The sequence below is a fragment of the Carettochelys insculpta genome, chromosome 1 (genome assembly GCF_033958435.1).
Source record: "Carettochelys insculpta isolate YL-2023 chromosome 1, ASM3395843v1, whole genome shotgun sequence".
NCBI classification, from domain to species: domain Eukaryota; kingdom Metazoa; phylum Chordata; order Testudines; family Carettochelyidae; genus Carettochelys; species Carettochelys insculpta.
This window is the reverse complement of record NC_134137.1, coordinates 256,007,845-256,030,704: the sequence shown is the minus strand read 5'-3', so window position 1 is coordinate 256,030,704 and position 22,860 is coordinate 256,007,845. Positions and strand designations below refer to the sequence as shown.

At 45.1% G+C, this 22,860-nt stretch overlaps 1 protein-coding gene across 13 annotated transcripts in view; it reads left to right on the top strand.

The window, feature by feature from the left end:
* Window positions 1–1,054: 1,054 nt before the first annotated feature.
* PLEKHA5 (pleckstrin homology domain containing A5) overlaps window positions 1,055–22,860 on the top strand; it is a 313,047-nt gene continuing 291,241 nt past the window's right edge. For 12 of the 13 annotated variants that reach the window (XR_012646953.1, XR_012646955.1, XR_012646954.1 and 9 more), the window contains exons 1-3: window positions 1,055–1,174; window positions 1,284–1,360; window positions 3,184–3,241. Coding sequence is in view for 9 of the 13 variants with exons in the window: in XM_075005058.1 (XP_074861159.1) it covers window positions 1,086–1,174; window positions 1,284–1,360; window positions 3,184–3,241 (224 nt within the window). In the remaining 4 variants the exon portion in view is untranslated. The remainder of the gene's footprint in view (window positions 1,175–1,283; window positions 1,361–3,183; window positions 3,242–22,860) is intronic. The other variant, XM_075005066.1, reaches the window with a different exon arrangement.

The following is a 22,860-nucleotide window of genomic DNA, read 5'->3' as shown; positions in this document are numbered from 1 at the left end:
TCCTACTGTGGGATTATTCACGAGTAAATCCAGGTATGTGCCTCCATTTATTGTTTTAGACTGGCAGCTTTGTTATCCAAATTACTGCTTCCACCTTAAGCCCTGATCCTGGGGCTACCTTCCTGTGTACCATGCCTTTCAAATGCACATTTTAAGCAGTCCCACACATTTCATCCTCCAGGGTCAGAGGGAGAGCCCCATTAGGCCCTATCTTTGTAAACCACAGAAAACAGTTCTGTAGCGCCTTAAAGACTAGCAATTTTATGTATTAGGTAATGAACTTTGGGGGGTAAGACCCCCTTATTCAGACTGTGGAGCAGACCCCTGAAATCAATCCAATATAAAAAGTAAAGTCAGGGGAGGAGAAGAAAGGGTGGGGTGGACGGGAGGGTCACACAAACTAGAGAGCCCTTGCCCTGAGAGGGGAAATCTTGTAGCGCCCCGGACAAGGGCGGTATTCAGTGAAAGGAAGGCGACCCCTGTTACTTTGCTGCAGGAGTATATATGAGCTACTCCCTCCCTCGTTGTTGGCCTGCGGGTCCCTCCACCCCCTTTGGGGGTCTCGGGAGTTGGGGGAGGGAGAAGGAATAAGGCGAACTGACTCTCCCGTGATTTGCCCTTTAGCGCCTGCGGGGGTGCTCCCGGGGCTGGCCTCTCCGGTGGGGCTCCCCCCGCACGGCTGAGACTGAGACTGAGACTGAGCCCGCCGCGCACCTGCCTTGCACTTTGCTCGCCCCTCGCGGAGCGGGCGGGCAGCGCGAGCGGGTAGCGCCCCCCGGCGCGTACAAAGGAGCGCGAGCCGCGCGGAGGGGGGACACGCAGCATTTATACCCCTCAGCAGCAGCCGCCGCAGCCCCGCCTCAGGCCCCCTGCCGGCCACGGCCCCAGCCCGCTCCAGGGCGCGGCGGCAGCAGCGGCGACGCGCGCTCGCGGGCGGGGAGGCGGGCGCGTCTCCGCGGCGGCAGGGGCGGGGCTGGGCGGTTGGTGCGGTTTCCTCTCTCCCTCATAGGTGTTGGTGGCGGCGGGGGCGCGCCCGCGCTCGTGGCCGCGCTCTTCTCGGCTGCGCTGGCGGCGGCGGCTGGGCCATGGCGGATCTGAGCGCGGAGCGGCTGCGCTCGCTGCCCGGTAACTGGAGCTACGGGGTCAGCCAGGGCGGCCGCCTCTTCTTCATCAAGTAAGTGTGGGGCCGGGCCGGGCCGGGCCGGGGCGGGGCGTTGGCGGGGCTGGGGCTGACTGACCCTCCCTCCCACCCACCCACCCGGGTCTCTGTGTGTCCCCCGCAGCGAGGAGGCGAAGAGCACGACCTGGTTGCACCCGCACACCGGAGAGGCCGTGATCACCGGGCACCGCCGCAGTGCAGGTAACGGCGACCCCCAGTGGAGACCCCCCTGCCCACCCCTTGCCCGGCTCGTCGCCTTCTCCCCCGGCCCCGCCCTGGCCTCCCCCTGCTCTGTCCCCCTCCGCCTCTCGCTCCCCTTCCCCCAAGCCCCCTCGACCCCCGCAACCTGCGCCTCTTCTCAGAGCCCTGACAGCTGTACCCTCCTCCCCCATCTTCCCTCCCCAGCACACCTCGGCACCCAGGTGGGAGAGCGAGAGGTGAATTGGAGACGCCTAGGGAGAGCCCACCAAGTATAGTCATCTAGACCCCTCCCTTCTCCCCCGCTCCAGTCTAGGCTGCGAGCGTGTGCGCTGTTTCCAAGTGACGGAGAGGTGGCATGGGTAGGTGGGTGGGAGGGAAAGGGGCTGAAGGAAGAGGAGTAATTTGGGGGAGGCGGAGGTGTGGATTCACTCTCCTTGGTGGCTGCTGTTTTATTCCTTTCGGGAGAAACAGCAGCAAGAGGTGGTGGTGGAAGAGGAGGATTTTTTTTTTTCAGCAGACGCTCTGGAGACCCAGAGCCACTGCCTGCTGGAAGTGCAGGCAGGCTGCAAATGCCACTGGGAGGTTGTGTTTATAAATACAGTTGTTTTCATTCGTTTAAACTATGGAGGAGAGCGACCGGAGGAGAATAGGTAACGGAGTAAGTTGTTGGAGTATTCCTGTTTCATGTGAGCGTTCAGGGTTTTAAAAATCACCTAGGAGCATTGAAAAACACTCTGTCTTCTTTTTCTGTGAGTTGGAAACAATTAAAGGAGCAGGTTTCTGATTTTAAATCTCCCTGCACTTTTAAATTGAAGAGGCATCCAGTTGGTACACATGTTTTTCCTTCATCTTTTGATGAGATTTTTTTTTTCCTCCTAGAGGAGTCTAATATATTGTGAAGGGAAAAATATAATAAATACTACACTGTATAGCTTTGTTTTAGCTGTAAAAATTGTTTTAAAAACCCAAACCACTTAATACCTTTTTAAAAATCTGTCCTTTATTGTATTCTGTAAATATTTACTTCTCTAGATGGGGATCCTGCATTGTTGAGTCACTTTGCTTAGGAAACTGATACTGAACACTGTCACCTCTTTCCTGCTGGATGTGAGGTGCATATTTTTCATGCAGTGTTGAACAGAATTGTAAATGCTGCAAGAAAGTTTGTGTGTCTTAGACACAGTATTGAGTGAAGAAGCTGTGCTAGTATAAAACAAACATATATGGTGTACTTAAAGAGGGTATGTTTGTTATGATGCATGTGTCTTATACTCAGTGCAGAACTTTGTAAACTAGTTTGTCTAAATCTTTACATGAAAGACATTTGAAGCTAATGCTTTTTAAGATTAAAACAAAAAGCAGTCAAGTAGCACTTAAAAGGCTAACAAAATAATTTATTAGGTGAGCTTTTGTGGGACAGAAAGCTCACCTAATACATTATTTTGTTAGTCTTTAAAGTGCTACTTGACTGTTTTTTTGTTTTGATAGTATATAGACTAGCATGGCTCCCTCTCTGTTACTTTTTAAGATTAGGCCTGCATCAGTTCTTAATTGCTGTTTTAAGAGAAGGAACACTTCTGGCTTCTTACCTGAATTACTTTTTCTGAAAAAAAGAAAATCTGTTTTACATTTCACCATTTATATTGTTTGCACGCTACAGGGAATCCTTTAAGACCAACATTAGGTTTTTTGACTGTTTAAAGATATTCACAGTTTGTTTCTATGTGCAGACCAGGGTACATATTGGCCAGGTATACATGTTGCTGTAACTCTGTGTTAGTATAGTCTGTAAAACTTATGAGGTATCACTTCTTGTTTTCTAGACTTACCCACAGGCTGGGAAGAAGCATATACTTTTGAAGGTGCAAGATACTACATAAAGTGAGTTGAATTATTTGTCAAGATACTGAAATTTGAAATGTCCTTAGTGTGGCTGTATATTATTTTTATTGAATACATTTAATTCAGGATTAAATGCAATGCTAATATAATCACTTAAAATGAGTGCAAAAGTCTATTACAGCAGAGATCAATTTTGCTTGTTCTGCATTGGTTCTGCAATGATTTCTTGAACCTTACGTCTAGATATTTTTGAGCACTTCAGAGGCAAATCATGCTGTGATGGGGTGTACACATTTGGCAATAAATGACTAGGAAATTCAATATATAGCCTAAGTTTGTGTACGCATGTGATGGGTGTCTATACGGATTTTCAGATGGACACATTTTAAAAGAAATGTTTATCTTAGGTGGGCCAGGAATCCTGGTCTTCAAACATGGTATTATATTAATTGTCTTTATACTGCTGAACCTTTAGTTTTATTTTAGCCTGATTTTTCTTACATATTTTCAGAAATTCTGGAAAAGAGAAACTCTGCATTTACTGTTGTAATTTCCGAACAGTTCAGTTAAATTAGTTTTCAAATATGTATCTTTGAAGTTATTTTCTGAGTTGATCGGATGTTTATAGTAGAATAGGATTAATTCATCTTTAAATTGTGTTCAGAATACATCTACCTTGGTTTTGTGTAATAATCTTTTAACTGAGATCCAAAAGTAAGGCTTTTTTTTTTTTTAAAGAAAGTCCAAAGTTCTCATCAGCTCTGTGCAAAATTCTCAAAAGCTTTTCAGTGTGAGGTGAACACAACATTTTTACCATGTGAAAACTCTCCATAAAAACAAGATTAAAACTGTAGTGAAGTGTTTTTTCCTCTTCTAAGTTCATGCACTTCAACAAATTATAAACATCTTCAGACTTACGAAGGAGCTTCTTGGTATGCTGTGGTCTGATAGGTTGCTTCCTTGTATTACTGGTGTCATAAAAGGGACAACTTGAATGAATGAGCACTACTATGTAAGAATGCTAGTCTGTAGCCCATTTTTCTGCAGTTTTCTGCAGTGAATTTTGAGAAATGTATGTGATGTTTAAATTGTGGCAGATGGCATGTATTAATTTTACTCACTGCATAAAAATCTTAGAAGTGATTTTGAGTTTAATGATTTTTATTGTATTACCAAAGTGCACAAATAGAGAAAAAGATAATTTTTTAAAACTTGCAGTTGGAGTCTGTACCAAAGTGTCTCAGAAGATCTAGCTGTTGATGGACTCTGATTTGTAGTTTCAAGCAGCTTGACTGTCATTAAAATATTCTTTGCAAAGGCTATTCTGTGCTATGTGGCATTCATAAAACTTTAGTTAGAAAAATGCTATAAAATGAGGTGATAAATAAGATGCTTAAAATTGCTTTGAATTGTCAAGGACCTACTAATTAAGAACCATGCTATTCTTAGCAAGGAGCGTGTGTTGCAGATATTCAGACTTACAGCTCTTGCGGCACAAGATGTTAGAAATGTTACCCAAAGTATGTGCTGCTGATAGCACTTTCAGTGCCCTACGGTTAAGTACTGTTTTCAGTCTCTGAAAGCATATGCCATAGTATGCTGCAGTTTATTGCAATATGCTTGACATGTTATACCAGTATAATAATATATCAGCCTATACTCAAATGTGAAGGATAAACAATGTGATGTTCAGGACTTCAGTTTTGTGTGTTTGTAAATTCAGGTTCTGAGGATGTTTAGGATTGCTTTTTTCCCCCAACATTTCCTACCATTCAGCTCCAAAAGTGATAGCAACTATGTGAGTACTAGCTCAGACAAGTTACGGTAACTAGTCTTGTCTAAATTGTACATTACAAGTCTGGATATACTGTATTGTGGGTCTCAGAGGATAGTCACGTCAATCTGAATCTGCAGAAAGACCAAGGAGTCCTATGGTACCTTAAAGACTAATATAGCACATGCTGTATTATCTGGCATCCCTGGGGAAATGGGGGGACTGGATAATCAAAAGTGCTGGATTTTGCCGGCTGCCACTGCTGCCAGCCAGAGAGCTGACCGGGAAGCCGACGCTGTTGCTGCCTGTGCTGGCCAGACAGATGGCCCTGTGGCTCCTGTCACTGTTGCCGCTGGCCCTGCTCCACCAGAGCACATGCCAGTGAATCGTTTGCTAGTTGTTCAAATTCTGGATAACTCAGCTTTTACTGTAGATTTGTTTGGGCATAAGCTTTTATAGGGGTAAACCTATTTGTCAGATGCTTGGAATGGAAATCACAGAGGTAGGGATATATATATTTGACCATATCAAAATAAGGGGGTTACTTATTAAGTGTAGGACCAGTGTTAAGGAGGCTAAGTCAGTCAGGGTGAATGTGCCTCACTCTCAGAAGCTGAGGGGGAGGTGTGACTTAAACCAGACTACAAAGGGAAACAGCACAGCTGCAATTCCTTTGCAAATTTAACACAGTCATATTAGGACTGAGTAAGAACTTAGAGTGGGCGACATCTGTCCTGCCTGAAATGGCCTTGTTAACGCTGGAGCTACACTGGGTAAGTAACCTCCCTCAGTTTGATATGGTGGTACGTATATATCTTTACCGCTGTGATTTCCACTCCACACATCTGACAGTGTTTATCCACAAAAGCTTATGCCCAGATGAATCTGTTGGTCTTTATTGTGCCACAAGGCTCCTCGTTGTTCTGTATTATGGTTGTCTGAACATAAACTACACTTGTGCCTTCACAATTTGTGGAAAATCGTGGATTGTTAGATGGGGAAAGGAGGAGATAGTGTAATCAGACCATAGTGTGAACCAGCTTTCACTGTAACGCTGCTCATATTAACATTTTGTTAGATGGTTTTGATACTCTAAAATGAAATAAAGGTCTTAGGGAACATTTTAATGCTTGGAACACAAAAAGATAACTGCAATCTAGAGGATTATCTGATTTGCCCAATAACCTGGTAATAAGATGATTTATTACATCTTTGTTCCCAGTTAAAGGTTGGGATCATCTTGTGCAAGTTACATTTTAATAGGGAATAGGAAGTTACTGGAACTCTGTGTTTAGTGTTTTTAGCTGTGTGCCCATGCAGATTTTTCTCTATAGTATTCTGCAATGTCTGTATTTCAAGAGAAAATAGGTAAAAATATTTCTGTGATATCATGTTAAAGATGCTGGTTCAGGTAGAATATTGAATTTTTTGCAAGTACAGTGTAATCACGTAGCAGTGGTATCTGTGTAGGTAGTCTGTCATGTCCGACGATGACATCTTGAGCTTGCACAGGCTCATCAGTTGTGGACTCGCATGTGGCTGAGGACTCCAAGCTTTGAATGGCATGGGCATTCACAGTGGGGGGCAAGGGAATTGTCCTGGCTCTATTGGTGTGGCTGCTGCTGTTGCTTTCTTCCTCTCATGAGAATACATATTAAGCAAATCAGATTATATCCTGTATTGAAATGTGATTATTTAAGGACTCTTTTGTTGGGATGCATATGTTCATTTTCAGAATAGGCAAAGTTTGTCATTCTTTCAAGTTTCTATTTTTTTTTTTAAATTTTTGCTTGGCTTTAATTCTGTGCTAATTTTTAAGGGGAGAATGCTCTGAAGGCACAGATAGGTAAACAGAGTTCTGTTTGCTCTTGGTAATGAGGTTGTGTCTGAAGGTTTGGAATAAGATTTATTTAATGAGTCAGGAGTAGGACTTTGCGCTATCTTGCAATTTGAATTAGAAGGAGAAATCCAATACTGAAATTAAATAGCATGGTGGAGGTTGTTGTTGTCTCTTTCTGCTGTGGATTGTCATTGGCCAAAGGTCATTTGTGAACTTTTGAAAGCCATACATTGTTCTCCGCCTCTAAGTATTTAGTCACTATTCTGCTTCATTTATTAGCTTGCTGTATGCTTCAGTTATTTAGCACAAACTATTATGGTACTCAATGTGTTGAATCACGTTGTTAAAATGATTCTTTTTGTGTATCTATTTTTCCCTGAATAAACTTTACATACAACTTCCATGTAAATTAGAGATGCATATGGTCACTCTGATCTCTACCTAAAGAGAACAGAGGTGTTAAGTTTTTCTGAAGTGAAAGGGCTTGAATGTAAACTACAGCTTGTCTCATTTTTATATTTTTAAATAATTGTTCATTTCTGGAAAGCAATCCTTTCACATGTAACAATTAGTTGTAGAATTAATGCACCCCATTGTGACTTGAATTTAGTTTCTCACTTGTTAAGTAAATACTATCTCACATGGTGAGTTCAAATAAGTTAATAGTAAGCTAGTATGGAAAAACTGAATTTATTGAATGTATGTGTGCAAACTGTGGCAATGAATGCCATAAGAATATCACTAAAGTTGCTGTGGAGGGGGACAAAATTTTACTTCGCTTTAGTTGTATATCTTTGTGAAGAGCTGATTGTCAGTGCTGGAAAGTGAAATGTTCTATAATACATAGTGGCACTGTAAGCTTAGATATTATAGTGCTCCTACCAATAACTGTCTTCTGCTAAGATGCTTCAACCTATTTTTGTTTTGAAGGGTGTGCTTTTAGGGAGGTTCATTCTGTCAGTTCATTCTTGTCTGTGCTGCTGAGACAGCTATCCCAGTTTGGGTACTAAGAATGTCAGTTTTCCCTTGCTAAGAAATCCAGGTGCCTGTACATTGGGTTTTGGGCTGAGGCTAACTTATTTTACGTGCCCTGTCATTCATCCAGATACTATCGATGAAGCTTTCAGAGAGAATAAAACTTGGCTTTTGTTTTAGTCTGAGAAGCGTGCAAAAATTGCAGAATTTCTGTAGGAAGTATTTTTATCCTAGTCTTGGACTTCAGTGTTAAGAGTTTTAAGAATTCAGATTAGGCAGTTAAAAAAAGTTTTACATTCTGATATTAAGCTTCAGAAGTATGGTAACAAGGTGTCCAGTTTTCAGCCGGAACATGTGGCCAAAAGACCCAGCCTTTACAGTCAGCACCACTGATTGGGCTGTCGAAAAGTCTGGTCAGTGGTACTACAGAGTTAAGTCAGGTTAGTCCTCATCTGTCCTAGCAAAGTACTGGTCCTGGGAAGCAGGCGACAGGTCTGGCTCCTAGGGGACTGGAAAGGCCCATGAGACTCTGTATTTCCATTAGCTGGGAGGCAGTCAGGGTGAGCTGGAGGGTAGAGCCTGTGGCAGAGAGCAGTGTATGGAGCCTCCAAACAATGTCCCTGGGACCATAGGCACTGTACCGACTGGCCACTTCTGGAGGTGCATCCTGGAGCTAGAACAGGGACAGAACTTGCCTTTGCTTCACTCCACCACACACTGGGAGCTGCCTGAGATAAGCCTTTGACCCAGCTCTCCCCCCAAACCCAGAGCCCCCTCCTGCATTCTAAACTCATTCTAGGGCTTGAACCCCTCAGCCCAGAGCCCTCATTCCTCCCCTCTCCCAACCCCCCACTCATAGTCTTCACTCTAGTGTTCGTACCCAGTCCTTTGCCTCTGTCTTATACCCCAAACTTCTCGTCCCTGGCACTACCCGCAGAGCCTTCCCTCCATTAGAGCCCACATCCCAACTGCCTGTCCAAGCCTAGTGAGTGAGCAGCCAAGGGAGGGGGAATATAGTGAGCTGGGGGCAGGGTTGGGATGTGGCCTCAGAGCAGCAGGGCTAGGTTTGTTCAGTTTCTTTCTAATCCTAGTAGTTGAAATCCTAGCATAGGTAAGGACTGAGGGCTTGACCACATTTATATGCCACAATGCCATAAGTGTGCCTCTGTAGTTCTTCAGTGTAAGTGCTACTTATGCTGTTGGGAGGGATTCTCCTGTTGCTGTAGATACTGTCTGTGTGCAAGGTGACAGCTGAGTTGACAGGAAAATGTTTGTATTGGATCTAACACTCTTTACATGGGGGCTCAAGTTGACTTTGCTGCTCAGAGGTGTGGCTTTTTCACACTCCTGAGTATACTTCTTCAGAACTAATTTACTAGTGTAGCCCAGACTTGAGTTTTCATAGGCTTTGAAGTAAACACCATTGAGATGAATTAGAATTTTGGTGGTAGTGGAGTAGTGTGGCTGCACACTCAAAAATATCCATAAGAATAGCTATACTGTGTTAAATCAAAGGTTCATCTAGCCCAGCATACTGTCCTCCCCAACATTGGCCAGTGACAGGTGACCCAGAGGGAGTGAACAGAACAGGCAATCACCAAGGCTGTGTCTAGGCTTGCATTCCTCTTTCAAAAGCAGAATGCAAATGAGGGAAATCAAAATGCAAATGAGGTGCTGATTTACATATCACGTGTCATTTGCATAATCTCTTTTCAGAAGAGATTCTTTCAAAAGAAAAAGCAGTGTAGATGGGGCTATTTCGAAAATAAATCTCATCTTCGAAAGAGCCCTTCCTATTTTGTTTCAGGAAGAAGGGTTCTTTTGAAGATGGGGTTTATTTTTGAAAGAGCCCATCTACACTGCTTTTTTTTTCTTTTAAAAGAATCTCTTCCGAAAAGAGGTCATGCAAATAAAGCATGATATGTAAATCAGTGCCTCATTTGCATTTTTGATTTCCCTCATTTGCATTCTACTTTTGAAAGAGAAATGCAAATGTAGACACAGCCCAAGTGATCAATTTGCAACTTCTGACAGAGGTTAGGGATACCATTCACACCCATTCTGGTTAATAACCATTGATGGACCCTATCCTCCTTGTATTTATCAGTTCTCTTTTGAACCATGTTTAAAGTCATCTCCTTCACAACGTTCTCTGGCAAGGAGTTCCGCAGGTTGTGCGTTTGTGTAAAGAAAGGTTTCCCTTTTGTTGGTTTGAAATCTGCTAGCTGTTAATTTCATTTGGTGGTCTCTTGTTCTTGTGTTATGGGAACAAGGAAATAACTTTTCCTTGTTTACTTTTTCAACACTACTTGTGATTTTGTAGAACTGTAATTTTCTGTCTTACTCTCCTCTTTCCTAAACTGTAAATTCCTAATCTTTTTAATTTCTTCTCATACGGCAGCTATCCCAGCACCCAAATAATTTTTGTTGCTCTTTTCTGAACATTTTCCAGTGCCAAGATATCTTTACAAAGGAGAGGTGACCACATCTGCATGCAGTGTTCCAGATGTGGGCATGTCATGGATTTGGGTAGAAGCAATAAAATAGAGAATGAGACTTTTAAAATGGTTCTTCACATTGTATGCATCTCTGACTATTGTGCTTTGGGTGGATGTTGTCATAGAGCAATTCACGATAATTCCAAGTCTTCTGGTTTTATCAGCCAGAGCCTGTGTTCTAACTCTTCCTGCCCCCCATGCTGTCCCCTCTGTATCCCTTCACTTCTGAGCTGAAACACTTTTGATGCCCCCCATTCTCTTGCAGTCAGTCAAGCTAGGTGATCTGTACTTTTTTGTCTTGTTTGGGGTTTCATCTTTAAGTATCTCTGTGGTGAAATACTTAACATTAATAGATTTTGTAATCTTTTATTGACATAATTCAATTATTTATTATGGTATGAAATATTCTGAACGTGAAAATACTAAGAACCAGTGTTTTAATGAAACTCAAAGATCTTATATTTGTGTCGATTTTCGGTATGTCTATGTCCAAATATGAATTTCTTTATTTTACATTATCTGTAACTTTCATTTTAAATGTAGAAAATAGGCTATGTCTAGAGTCTGATCCATGGGCATTAACAAGTCATCAACATTGATTAGTTCCGCCCTGGAGTTAGAAGCAGATCTCTTGACTTCTGAAAACTCTTTGCCAGCAATTCTATGCAGAATTGCAGGATGGAAAATCCCAGCAGAAGGACCAAATTGAAGTTCACTGCTTAAAGGGCATGTCACTTTTAGAATCAAGGGAAGACATGTCATTGCCAGAATTGAGAGCCTCAGCAGAAGGAATGGAAGCAGTGCGGGTCTGGTCTCTCTTAAGGACTTGAACCAGACCCAGAGATGCATTTAAGGGTGAAACCAGTCTAAAGGAGACTGTATTGAGAAGCTTTATTTTTGCCTAATTCTAACTCATGCTTTCTGGGTGAAGCATGTGTGTTTAAGGCTTTGAAAATAGCATGTGTTCCTTGCTTTAATTAGGGATATGAAATCCTGTTAAGTATTAAGTTTAACTGGCTAACCAATTAAAGGGATGGGGAAGAAGGGACCAGGGCTGCTCTCGCTGGCAGGAGCACCTACCCCTATCTGCAGCACTCCTGGGGCCACCATGGACCAGGGCTTTTCTGCCTGGAGCAGCCCCTGCTGGTTACCTGTAACCAGTTAGCCTCGTTTATTTAGGGTGAGGTTTATTGGTGGACCATTGACATCCCTAGATTTAATGCGAGTCCCAAAGAGTTAAACCATAATCCAGGGTGCCTGGAGACACACACTGTGAGAGAGTGCCTAAGCTACTGATTTGGCTTGGGAGGTTCAGAAAGGGTTTCAGGGTAGAGGGAAGTTGGAATTTTGCAATCTTGTTTCCAAAGATGGGTGCCAGACACAGAATCTACATAAATGCCTACCCATTTCTTTACCTTTGCCCACATGACCGGCTGAGAAGCTGTTGGCCTACCCATACTATCAGCCATCTGACCTGTCTCCTCTCCTTAGCCCCCTGAAGTCAGGCAAGAATCTGCTGGTCTGTCCCCCAGCCTCAGCCCCCTTCAGCCAACTGAGAACTTCTGGCCTGTGCAGGATGTTTGCTCAGAGCCCCAGCCCTCTGTAGCCACCCAAGAAGCTGCCTGTGTTCCTGCTGTCTGGCTCCCTCTGTGCCTGGAAAAAGGCTTGCCTGTCTACTGTCAGAGCCAGACTAGGAACTGCAACCATCATGTGTTGGGAAAACAGCTGAACTGGCTTCTGGCCAAACAGATAGGGAGCTTTGGGCCAAAGAACTGATTGGCTGCAGCACCTGGAAACAGCTAATGAGGCTACTCAAGCAGTAGGTGATATTCCCCTAGTTGCTGAGCAGCCGGTGTTTCAAAGTTTTTTCCTATGGGGTTTCTAGCCCTAGAGAACCTATGAAGTTGGCACCTATGATCATCCAAGTGGATGAATCATGAAATTTGGAAGGATAAGGGATTTTTGATAAAAAGGGTTGTCCTGTATGATGTCTAGTATTCTCTGAAAAACTCGATCCATTTAGTTACATTATTCAGGGGTATGAGAAATTTCATGCCCTGAGCCCCAATAGGTGGGGTGATTTAACCTGATACAAACATGGTTAGTCAGTGACCGGATGTTTGCTGCTGCATCTTGGAGAGGTTGACAGGAGAAGAAGAAAAAAAACAAAAAACAACCCAAACCTTCAACATAGAAAGCACATGCGCTGCACTTGTGCAGCTTCACTGCCGCAGCATCTGTACTACAGACAAACCTTTGGGGAAAAAAGATTGGAGTTAGCCAGCATGTGTTAATCAACTCTGAACTTAGGTTGAGTTCTTTCCTCCTCAACACACAGCCAGCCAGTTCAAAACTTTTTTGTTTATTGTTTTTAGTTAAGGTTATTGGGTAGTGTTTTGGATAAAGGACGGCTTTGTCAATTGTTCAACAGCCTTCCTGGTAAGCAAAAATGATAAAGATTAAAACCAACCTACTTTGAAATCTTCAGAGGTCTTCCAGTGAAGATCAGACAAGATATGACTGGGTTTTTGATGATAAAATGCAAAAAGAAAAATCATTGTTTTTGAGAGAGAGAGAGAAAGAAATGGAGTTTGAGTCATAGAAATTGTTTGATTACCTTCATTCACCTTAAAGAAGCCCCTTCCCCCCCCACAAAAAAGCACAAAACAGTTTAAAAGCAGCCAAGTTTTTAAATCGACATTTGCAAACTTCTGAAACTGAGAATGGCCTGCCTGTTCCTTTTAAATAGATTCTTGGCCTGTTATATAAGATTATCCCCCCTCCCACCATTTCTTGCAGTCACTGTAGCACTCTGGGCCCAGTTTAGGGCCAGAGTTTGAGGCGCTCTGCTCTTAGAAAGATGAGTACAGTCATCCCTCGCTATACGAGCACAATTGGTTCCTAACTTTTTGCTCGTAGGTGCAAACTTGTAAGAGGGGGAACTAAGTTTCTATTAAAATACTTGTACAAGACTCTGGTTGGTTCCAAGTGCTCAGAGGGACAGCAGGTGGCACTGCTTTTGAAAAGTAAGTGAACCTGGGGTTGGAAGGGGGTTAAAGGCTGACGACAGTTTGGGGACATGCGCGGGAGGGAGAGTGGGTTAAAACCTGTAGGCAGCTCAGGTGGAAGAGGTGGCCGCTTGTTCCTCCTGGTTGCACCAGAGGTACCTGGTGGGTGCAGAGGAGCTAGGGGGTTTCGAATTGAGCAGGATGGGTGTTGGGAGCGGGCTTGGGGTTGGGGGAGGAAATGTGCGAGGGTCTGGGGGAGTGTTGGTACTGGGCGGCAGAGAGGGCTGCGGGTCTTCCAATGCTCCAGTCAGGGACCCTGCAGTGGCTTGGCTCTAGCTGTAGGACTGAGTCTTCCCATGCCCCGGCCAGGAACCCCACGGCTTGAGTGTAGCCAGCCATGGGGCTGCCAGTCTCGCTTCCTCCCCCCCACCATCACCCCCTCCCCCGCCAGGGACCCTGCAGCTCCAGCAGAGCCAGCCACGGGGCTACCGGACTCCCCAGCTCCCGCGGGAACCCTACTGCTGGAGCAGAGCCAGCCGCAGGGCTGCCAGTCTCTCCGCTCCACCCCCTGCCGGGGACCCCAGGGGGCTACCAATCTCAGCCCTCCCTCCTGCCCCCGCTGGTGATGCTGTGGATGGAGTGCAGCCAGCCACAGGGCTGCCGGTCTCTCCACCCGCACCGGGGATCCAGCAGCTGGAGCGCAGCGAGCTGGAGAGCTGCGGGACTCACTGCCGCCCTCCCCTGCCAGGGGGATCCCGCAGGGCTGCTGGACTCACCCCCCCCCCCCCTCCGCCGGGGACCCCGTGGCTGGAGCCAAGCCAGCTGCAGGGCTGCTGGTCTCTTCACACCCCTCCCCCCCCACGCCAGGGACCCTGAGGCTGGAGCGGAGCCAGCTGTGGGGCTGCTGGTCTCTCAGCCCCTGCCAGCGGCTGGCTCTTATTAGCAGGGGAAGTTCACTCATCTAGTGAACATTGGTAGGTATGTGTCTCCCTCATTTTAGTGAGTACTCATAAGTCAAATACTTGTTAAATGATGGATGAGTGTATTTGTCAAATAGCAAAGTAAGAACCTTTTGCTTATCAGAATTCCAGATTGTACTCTGATGGCCTGTGATTTTAGAGTGGATGGTACGAAAGATTTTAAACATGTACTGTAGTAGTAATGTTTTAATTTTTACCTCCTTTAAAGTATTCAACAAATAGAAACCCCCTAAACACTAAGAATGGTAAGAAATGGCCTGTATAGAAGACAAAGGCTGCGTCTACACTACGAGAAATTTGAATGTATTATTATCAGTTTCCTAATTCTGGAATTTATATGTTTGAATTTGACCAGCCTCACTTCCTATGTGCTCCCCACAAAGTTGAGTCATTGGCTGCCACACATAAATTGGCTAACATTGACGGTTGCCATAGTGCATTGTGGGAAGCTATTGCACAGTTCCCTCATCCCTGTAGCATTCTGGGTATGCTCACTGGTCTTGACATCTTCCCACATTGCATTTTCCTCATTCCCCTCCTGATCCCTGGAAATAATGCCGGGACCCTCAAAGTTAGAAGAAAGAGCATAGAGAAGTCTAGGAAAAAAGAATTGTTGGTCCCCCCCCCCCCCCTCCAACTACATCAGTAACACAGGTGCAATGACTATTTTCAACTGGTAATCCATTTGTCCCTCTTCCCACCATTGTATGTATGTGATCTCTGAAAATAATGCAGGGGCCTGGACTGGTTTTTAAAGCAAGAAGAAAGAGGATACAAAAGTGGATGAAAAAAGACAGCCAAGCTCTGAGGGCCCAGATGACATAGTCCCTTAATGGGGAGTCAGCCCCGCCCCCCCCAGCTCATGAGACTTCCCCCGGCGGCAGCCAAGGTCCCCATGTTTTGTAGCTGTTGGGAAAGATTTTCCCCGGCAGTGGCAATGTCCAGTATGGGTGAAGTGGGGGTGTCAGTGAGTGAGGGGCTAGTTGAAGTGGTCCTTTCCCACGGCAGCAGCAAAGCCCCCACTATCTTAGCCTCTGGGGGAGGCTTCCTCATGGCATCAGCAAAGCCTAGAATGTCTTTCCTTCCCTTGGAGTCCTAAATGCATGATTGGCAGAATGGTCAGCACCAAGTGACAGGCACATCCTTTTATTGGGTTGGGGGCGATCCATGTGATGTTGGTGAGCCCAGGCAAGACCCAGACTGTGTGGCACCTGACGGGGGAGGGAAGAGGGTTCGTACAGAAAGAAGTTTCTCAGCATGTTATGCAAGCACGACCACCAGCACAGCCTTGTTGACACATGGTATGGCAGGTGTCAGGCAGCTCAGAAAAAAACAAGTGTTCAGGCAGACCTGTGAACTCTCTGCAGGGACTGTTCAAATGGGCAGACACTCTCACAGTGCTAATAGCAAAGAAAGAAAGAGACATTTCTCAGGCTCTCAAACTAACATGAGCCCACAGCTAAAGGCTTGCTGCTCCTGCTTGGAAATTCACAGACTTCCTGTTACTGGAGACCACTGGCTAGAGCGGAGCACTGAGACGGGCATTATGGGTTACATATGGGACACCTCTGGAGGCTAATAAATTCATTTTTAAGATGTGGAGCTTCCACACTGACCTTAATCAAACTTCTGAGTTCGAGCTTGACGCTATACCTGTCAGGTAACAGCGATTTTGTAAACTTGAGATTAGTGCACACTAAATCGAGCTAATGGTATTTACAGTGAAGACAGTCATGTGGTAAAATCGAGCTAACTGAATTAAAGTTGAATTCTTCTGTAGTGTAGACACAGACAACAAGACAGATACAACCAAAGTTAGCTGTGACTTGCTAATCACCCTTTCTAGGGAAGGTGAAATGGAAGAAGGCGGCGGCAGAGGGCCTATGTGATTTGACAGGGAAATTTTAAAATCTTAGAAAGAATGCTTTACTAGTTTGTAACTTACGGAGTTAACTTTTTTGTTTTTCTTTCTGTCCCTTTTTCACTTGGCTTCCTTTGTCTCAAATTCAGTCTGCATAGGAAAAATTAATTGTATTAATTAAAACACTTTATATCAGACTTTGGGCTTTCCTCCCGAGCATCTGGTCTTTAGGGTGTGTGGAGCCCTGAGCCTCATGGGCCAGAGTCAGGCAAGCTGGGGCCTGTTGCCAGGGAATGAGGTGGGGGAGAATGGCAGTGCTGCCTGGGGGGTTTATCCCACCACTCTGGTTGGAATTTTGACTACTCAGTGGTGGAAGTGCAGAGCCATGTTCGTCTCCAGGATGCTGCACACGTATGTGCCCCCCATCACCAAGACCCTACACCCCGACACTGCTGCTGTAACACTTCCAGGCTTCTGACCTGTCCCATCTAGATGTGGCACCCCTAGACTGTTCCTGTACCTTCTTTCCTGCTGAGGTCTCCTCCCTCCCAGACCTCAAGCCCACCCTGACCCCAAACCTTCCTGCACCCCATTCTGCCCAGACCTTCAGCCCACTCCTGTGCCCTGCGTGCTCATACCCCCACCTGCAGCTTGCTCCTGCACTCTGCTCCTCAGCAAGTCATCCACCCTAATCTATTCTTGTCCCTCCCTCTGTCCCAGACCCCACACCTCAAGCCCACTTCCTGTCAGCCCCTCTGATACTGAACCCCTTGTTGTGGTCCTGGACCCAAAAAAAAAGTTTCCCACCCTTGCTTTAGGTAATGAGGCCATACTGTCAGTGTGTATACAGTATCTAGTGCATTATGGCCCAGATTGGTCTCCTTAAGCCCTAAGTATATTAAACCCCTCAAACTACTAATATTCAGACATACTTCAAGGATATTTTTTGCTTCTTTCTCTTGAGTGGAGTGTATGGAACGTGAAAATCAAGAAAGTTATGGTTTATGTACCTTTACTGACTGTGCAAATTGATTTCCAATCTGTCAAGCCATTTAGTCCTTCTGTGTTTACATTGTAAATTTCACGGTCTGATAAAATGTCTTATCATGGTAAGGATGGCCTTGCAAATTATATGAAGAAAATAAGTACCTGCAGCTTTCTCATTAAACTGCATACTGCATATTTACATACTAATCACATGCTACACAAGCAAAACTTCTCTGTGATATATTACATTAACTAAAGCTTCTCAATATGAGATTAAAATTAAATTGAACTGAGTAGATGCTTAAGATACTGAAAGCTGCATTCTATTAGGCAATTAATAATCTCATTTAATCAAGTTTAAATTGAGCAGTAGTTGTTGTAAAAGGCGGAGATTTATTCTCAACCTCAGTCTTAGTTGTTTTATTGAATTGGTAATACAGAGGGTGGTGACTGTGCTTTGTTTTAAGATGCCCCTTTTGTTTTGATATTACATATGAAAGGAGGATAAAGAGTGAAGCAAATACTGATCATAACTTCGTGTGGGTTGCTAGCGCAGTTGTTGTGCACACAGTGAAGGACTGATTTTTCCATTAGCAAAATGCAGTTCTGGGCTCATTTGTACACTGGTATTTCTGTTGAACACTGAGAAGAGGCAGCGTGAGCAGAAGAAAACCAGTGCTTGACCAGCATTTTCATCCTTTTCCTCTGCTTTTCCAGCCAGTTCTTTCAGGACCATTACTACTTTTTCCCCAGTCTCTCTGCCTGTCTGGAAGCCTCCTAAGTACATGTAATTAATTTCTGTAAGATACTACTTCTAAAAAAGCTGATCTGGGAACCCAGAAACTGTAAAATGTGTTAGAGTAAAAAAAAAAAATGATGTAGTTACTCGTCAATGAAACCTTTTCAGATTCAAATGTTTGCCTTCATCTCATTACACACTTTAGATTTTTGTATTTTAAAATAACATATTTCTTTGTATTCTGAGTGTTTATGTATATTTTTTTGCACTAGGTCAGAAACCAGAATCTGTCATGGGCTTGGAATAAGCCTGCTTTTCCTGGATGTGTTCTGTGGTGTGTCAGGTCTTGTTATAATGAATTAATATCCATTATAACAAAGACACAGTTTGACTATTGGATTGACTAAGCTGCTGTCTGTGCCTGTTTGGAAATTGAGCCTCCAAACCCTAGTGTCTGGAATTCATGCCACAGTGCTCTGTGTGGTGCTACACCTATCTATTTCACAGAACTGGAAGGAACCTTCAGAGGTCATTGAGTCCAGTCCTCTGCCCTCACAGCACAGCCTATCATCATCCTTGACAGATTAAAAAAATCTGTTTTACCCCAGATCCCTAAACAGCCCTGTCAAGGATTGAACTCTCAACCCTGTGTTCAGCAAGCCAATGTTCAAACCACTGAGCTCTCTTTCCACCCAAAGGAATAAGTACATGACTACCACTGGAGAGCATGGGCAACAATCCCACTGCCGCTCACATACAAAGCGAGTACTCTGCCACTTGGGCTAATTGTGATTCTTTTTTTATATGCTCTGTCAAGTAAATGTCTGAATATTGTTTCGTCTTCTTCTGTTACCCTTTCCTTCAGAAAGGAGGTTGGGGAAGGCACCCTAAGAAAGTATTGTATTGTACACTAGGAGATAAGGTTGAATTTGTTAAGGTCACTTTTTTTTAAGCACCTGATTTTATTCAGTCAAGGGTGCATGTTCACACTGGCCCATGCAGTTGATGAAGTGTGTCCCCATTAGCATTGGCAGTTTTGACTTTGTCAGCAATGCGCTGTGGGTACCTATCCCACAGCTCCTGCTTCCCCTTTACAGTGGATTAAGCTCCCAGTGTTTGACAAATTCAGCCTAATCTCCGAGAGCACTTCACACATTGTGCAGAGCCTAAGCAGCTGTCAGAGCTGTGTAGACTCTGAGGAGTACAAGGACATACACGAGTGTGAAACACTTGGGAGGAGAAATGGGGAGATGCTGGCTGCACTTGATGCTCTGTACATAGTGGAGTGCTGTTCCATGACACCACAACCAAGCCCAGATGGGTGGGACTGCACTGTTTTGCAGGTATGGGATGAACAGCAATGGCTACAAAATTTCTACATGCATGAGGCCACTTTCATTGAACTTTGTGAATTGCTTCCCCTGCCTTGAAGTGCAGTAATACTAAAATGAGACCTACTCTGACAGTTCAGCAGTGAGTGGCAATATCTCTATGGAAGTTTGCGATGCCAGACAGCCACGTATCAGTGGACAAGTCTGCAGTGCGGGCTGCTGTCATCCAGACAGTCAAGGTAATCAATACCCTTCTGCTATGGAGGACAGTGACTCTGGGGGAAATGTGCAGGATATAGGGAACCACATAATAGCAAATCCATCAGCTAACTGGTTGGATGAAAGATGACCTGTACATCCCTATTTTGGCATGAGAATATCTTGCGACAGAGTACATAAACTACAAGGGGTACTTCTCTATGGTCTTGCGTTGGTGGATCACAAGGATCCTGTCACTGACATCATCATGGGCTGCTCTGGGAAGGTGCAGGATTAGTGCATCTTTAGAAACTCTGGTCTGTTCAAAAAGCTGCAGAGTGGAACCTCCTTTTTCAGACCAGAAAATCACCATTGGAGATGTGAACATGCCACTTGTGATCCTGGGTGATACAGCTTAGCTCTTGCACCCTTGGCTCCTGAAGCCATAAACAGGCAGCCTGGACTGCAGGAAGGAGCTGTTCGCCACATGTTGAGCAAGTGAAAAATGGTGATAGAATGTGCATTTGGCCATTTTAAAGCCAGGTTCAGGAGCCTCCTGACTCGGTTACACTTCAGCAAAAGCAGCATTCCCCTCCTGGTGGCAGCCTGCTGTGTGCTTTGTAATTTGTGAAACTAAGGGTGGGGGGAATTTCATGCCAGTTTGGAAGGCAGAGGCAGATCACCTGGCCAGTAATTATGAGCAACCAGATGCCAGAGCAATGAGGAGAGCACAGCGAGAGACACTGCTAAGGAGGGAGGCTTTGAAAAGCAGCTTTGTGAATGGTCAGACAGTGACACGACAGTCATGTCTGTTGCTCTTAAGGAGTTGTCCCCTGCATGATTTGTGCTGGCCTGTAAATCTTGTAAACCCCTTCCCCCATGCAGCTCAAGCAATAAAGACGTGTTTCAGAGCTAATTGCCTATATCTTTAGGGGACAAAATGTAGCACACAGTAAAGGAGTTCATGGCAGGGGCTTTGCAAGTGGGTAAGTGTGGGTAAGAGTTGTTTTGCCATCACAAATGGGGGAATGCAAGGCTGCCCTTGACTTGCCCCCTCTCCCACATTCTGGGGTGCTGATGGGGGGGGTACAGAACATGATGTGAAGGGTATGGGGGTCATTATGGGCTGCTGTGGGACTGTGTGCTCCTGTTGTTCCAGACACCTCAGGAGCTCTGTTTGCCGCAGCATCAGGTTCAACATCTCCTGTGTCTGGACTTCTTACTTTCCAATCACCCTCCTGTCCAGCAGTATGGTTCTCCTGCATTCATAAAACTTCCCTGTCTGTGTGGGTGGTTTGTGTGCACGCCAGGAACATATCTTCCCAAGTTTTTCTCTTTCAGATCTGTGCCACTCCAACAGTTGGAGTGGATGGGGAGCACAGAGGTCCAAGCGCATGTTAAGCACACTGGAATAAAACATAAGAGAAGGCCAGGTATTAGAGCAAGATATTTACAGTAGACGAGATTGTTTTAAACACACAAAGCTCACGAAAGAGCCTCTGTGGCAAACAATAGGGGTGTGTTATGTACAAGGATGGTTTTTTGCTTTTTAAGTATCCTTTGTGCAGCATGTACTACACAGAAATCTAAAAGGGACCTGCTTGACTCGGATTGGTTCCAGTCATAGTAATGCACAGATTGGGGCATGCTTTCAAGCCTGTGATTCCAAATTCAGTTTCTGCAGCTGTGTGCACTACAAACAACAGGTGGGGGGGGGTGGGACTGATGTTGGCTTTCATGATTGGGGCATGGGCAGTCATCATGTATCCCCCCCCCATTTTGCTGGGGAATTGTTTCTCTTCCCCCAGGAGTGTGATCCAGTTATGGAAGAGTAACTTGTGCTATCAGAGCTTACTGCTCTATCTCCTGCATCCTCTAGGTTGCAATGTGGGTGGTTAGCCTGCTGAGAATAACACACATTGATAAAGGATGGAAGGCTGGTTGATATGCTACAATGTTGTATGGTGCAATGACACCAGATTACTTACCACTGGCTTGGCGTTGAAAGCTGTCCTATTGTAGAGGTTGGAATAAGGAAGGTCTCGCAATGAACCTCGTGAATAGGGTTAAAGAGTACTTGTCTGGGGATGAGCGGGGAGGATCAGTGCTTTGTTCCCAGACTCATTAACAAGTTCTGGAGGTGCTTGGGCTATGTAAGTAGAGAGCCTGCCACAGACCACACCCAAGTGCCTTAATCTACTTGTAGCATGATTTAGAATGAGAACTTGCCAGCAGTGCCCTCCTTGCCATCAGTGTCCACCTGTGAAATGTACCGGGAGGAATGCATAAGAGCCAAAGTTACAAAAGGTTCTTGGCTGTTGGTGAGATCCACTCCTTCGTTTTCCTGCTGACCATTGTTTGTCATCTGCATCCTCATCCACCGTGTCTTCCCGGCTGCTTTTGCCAGAGGTATCTGTGGACTCTGAGGACAGCGGTTGGGTGCCACCTAGGATCTCATGCAGCTGCTGATACAGGCGGCATGTTTGCACTGATGACCCAGAATATCCATTTGTGTCCTTTGTTTTCTGGGAATCCTGCCTGAGTGCCTTTATGTTTATGCAGCACTGCTGGGCATCCCAGGTGTATCTTTTTTTCCACTATGAACTCAGATCTTAGTCAAAAATCATGCTGGGCCAATCCTTTAGAATTGAAAGGCTTAGTCATAAAAGGAAAGAGCGGGGGAAGTTAACATTGTTAAAGGACTCATACATATAACAATTGCAAAATTCTTGGTTCAGGCTTATCTCAGTGATGGGGGGAAAATCTACTGGCTTAAGCCTCTCAAATACGCCTGCTGTTTGGATGGGTCATTCAGCTTTTTGTGTAGAGCTTCAGTTTGTAGCAATGTTCCTCCAGAGGTGAAAAGCAGGATTGAAGACTATATAGTGTGGCAGAGCAGGCTGCTGCTCGCACCATGTAGTAGTACACAGGGAGGGAGGATGTACGTAGTCTGTCGTGTCCGACGATGATGTCTTGAGCTTGCCCGGGCTCATCGGTTGTGGGCTCATGTGGCTGAGGAGTCCAAGCTTTGAACGGCACGGGCGTTCACAGTGAGGGCAAGGGAATTGTCCTGGCTCTGTTGGTGCGGCTGCTGCTGTTCCTTTCTTCCTCTCATGAGCATCAATGAGGCATTCGCGTCGCTGCTCTTCAAAGTTGTCATATGCGTGTCGTACGAGAGCACACCAGCCTGTTCGGTCTTTTGCATGCTGCTCTAGCTGATCTGGTTTTAAACCAGCATGAGCAATGTTGGCCTTCACGCAGTCTTTATACCTCTTGCGAGGCCTGCCTTGATTCCTTTTGTCCTGGGAGAGCTCACCATGGAGGAGTTGCTTATGGATTCTTGATTCCTCCATTCGTATGACGTGCCCTGTCCAGTGAAGCTGGGCTTTCAGAATCATGGCTTCGATGCTCATGGTTTCTGCTCTGTCCAGGACTTCCAGGTTAGTAACTCTGTCCTGCCATTGAAT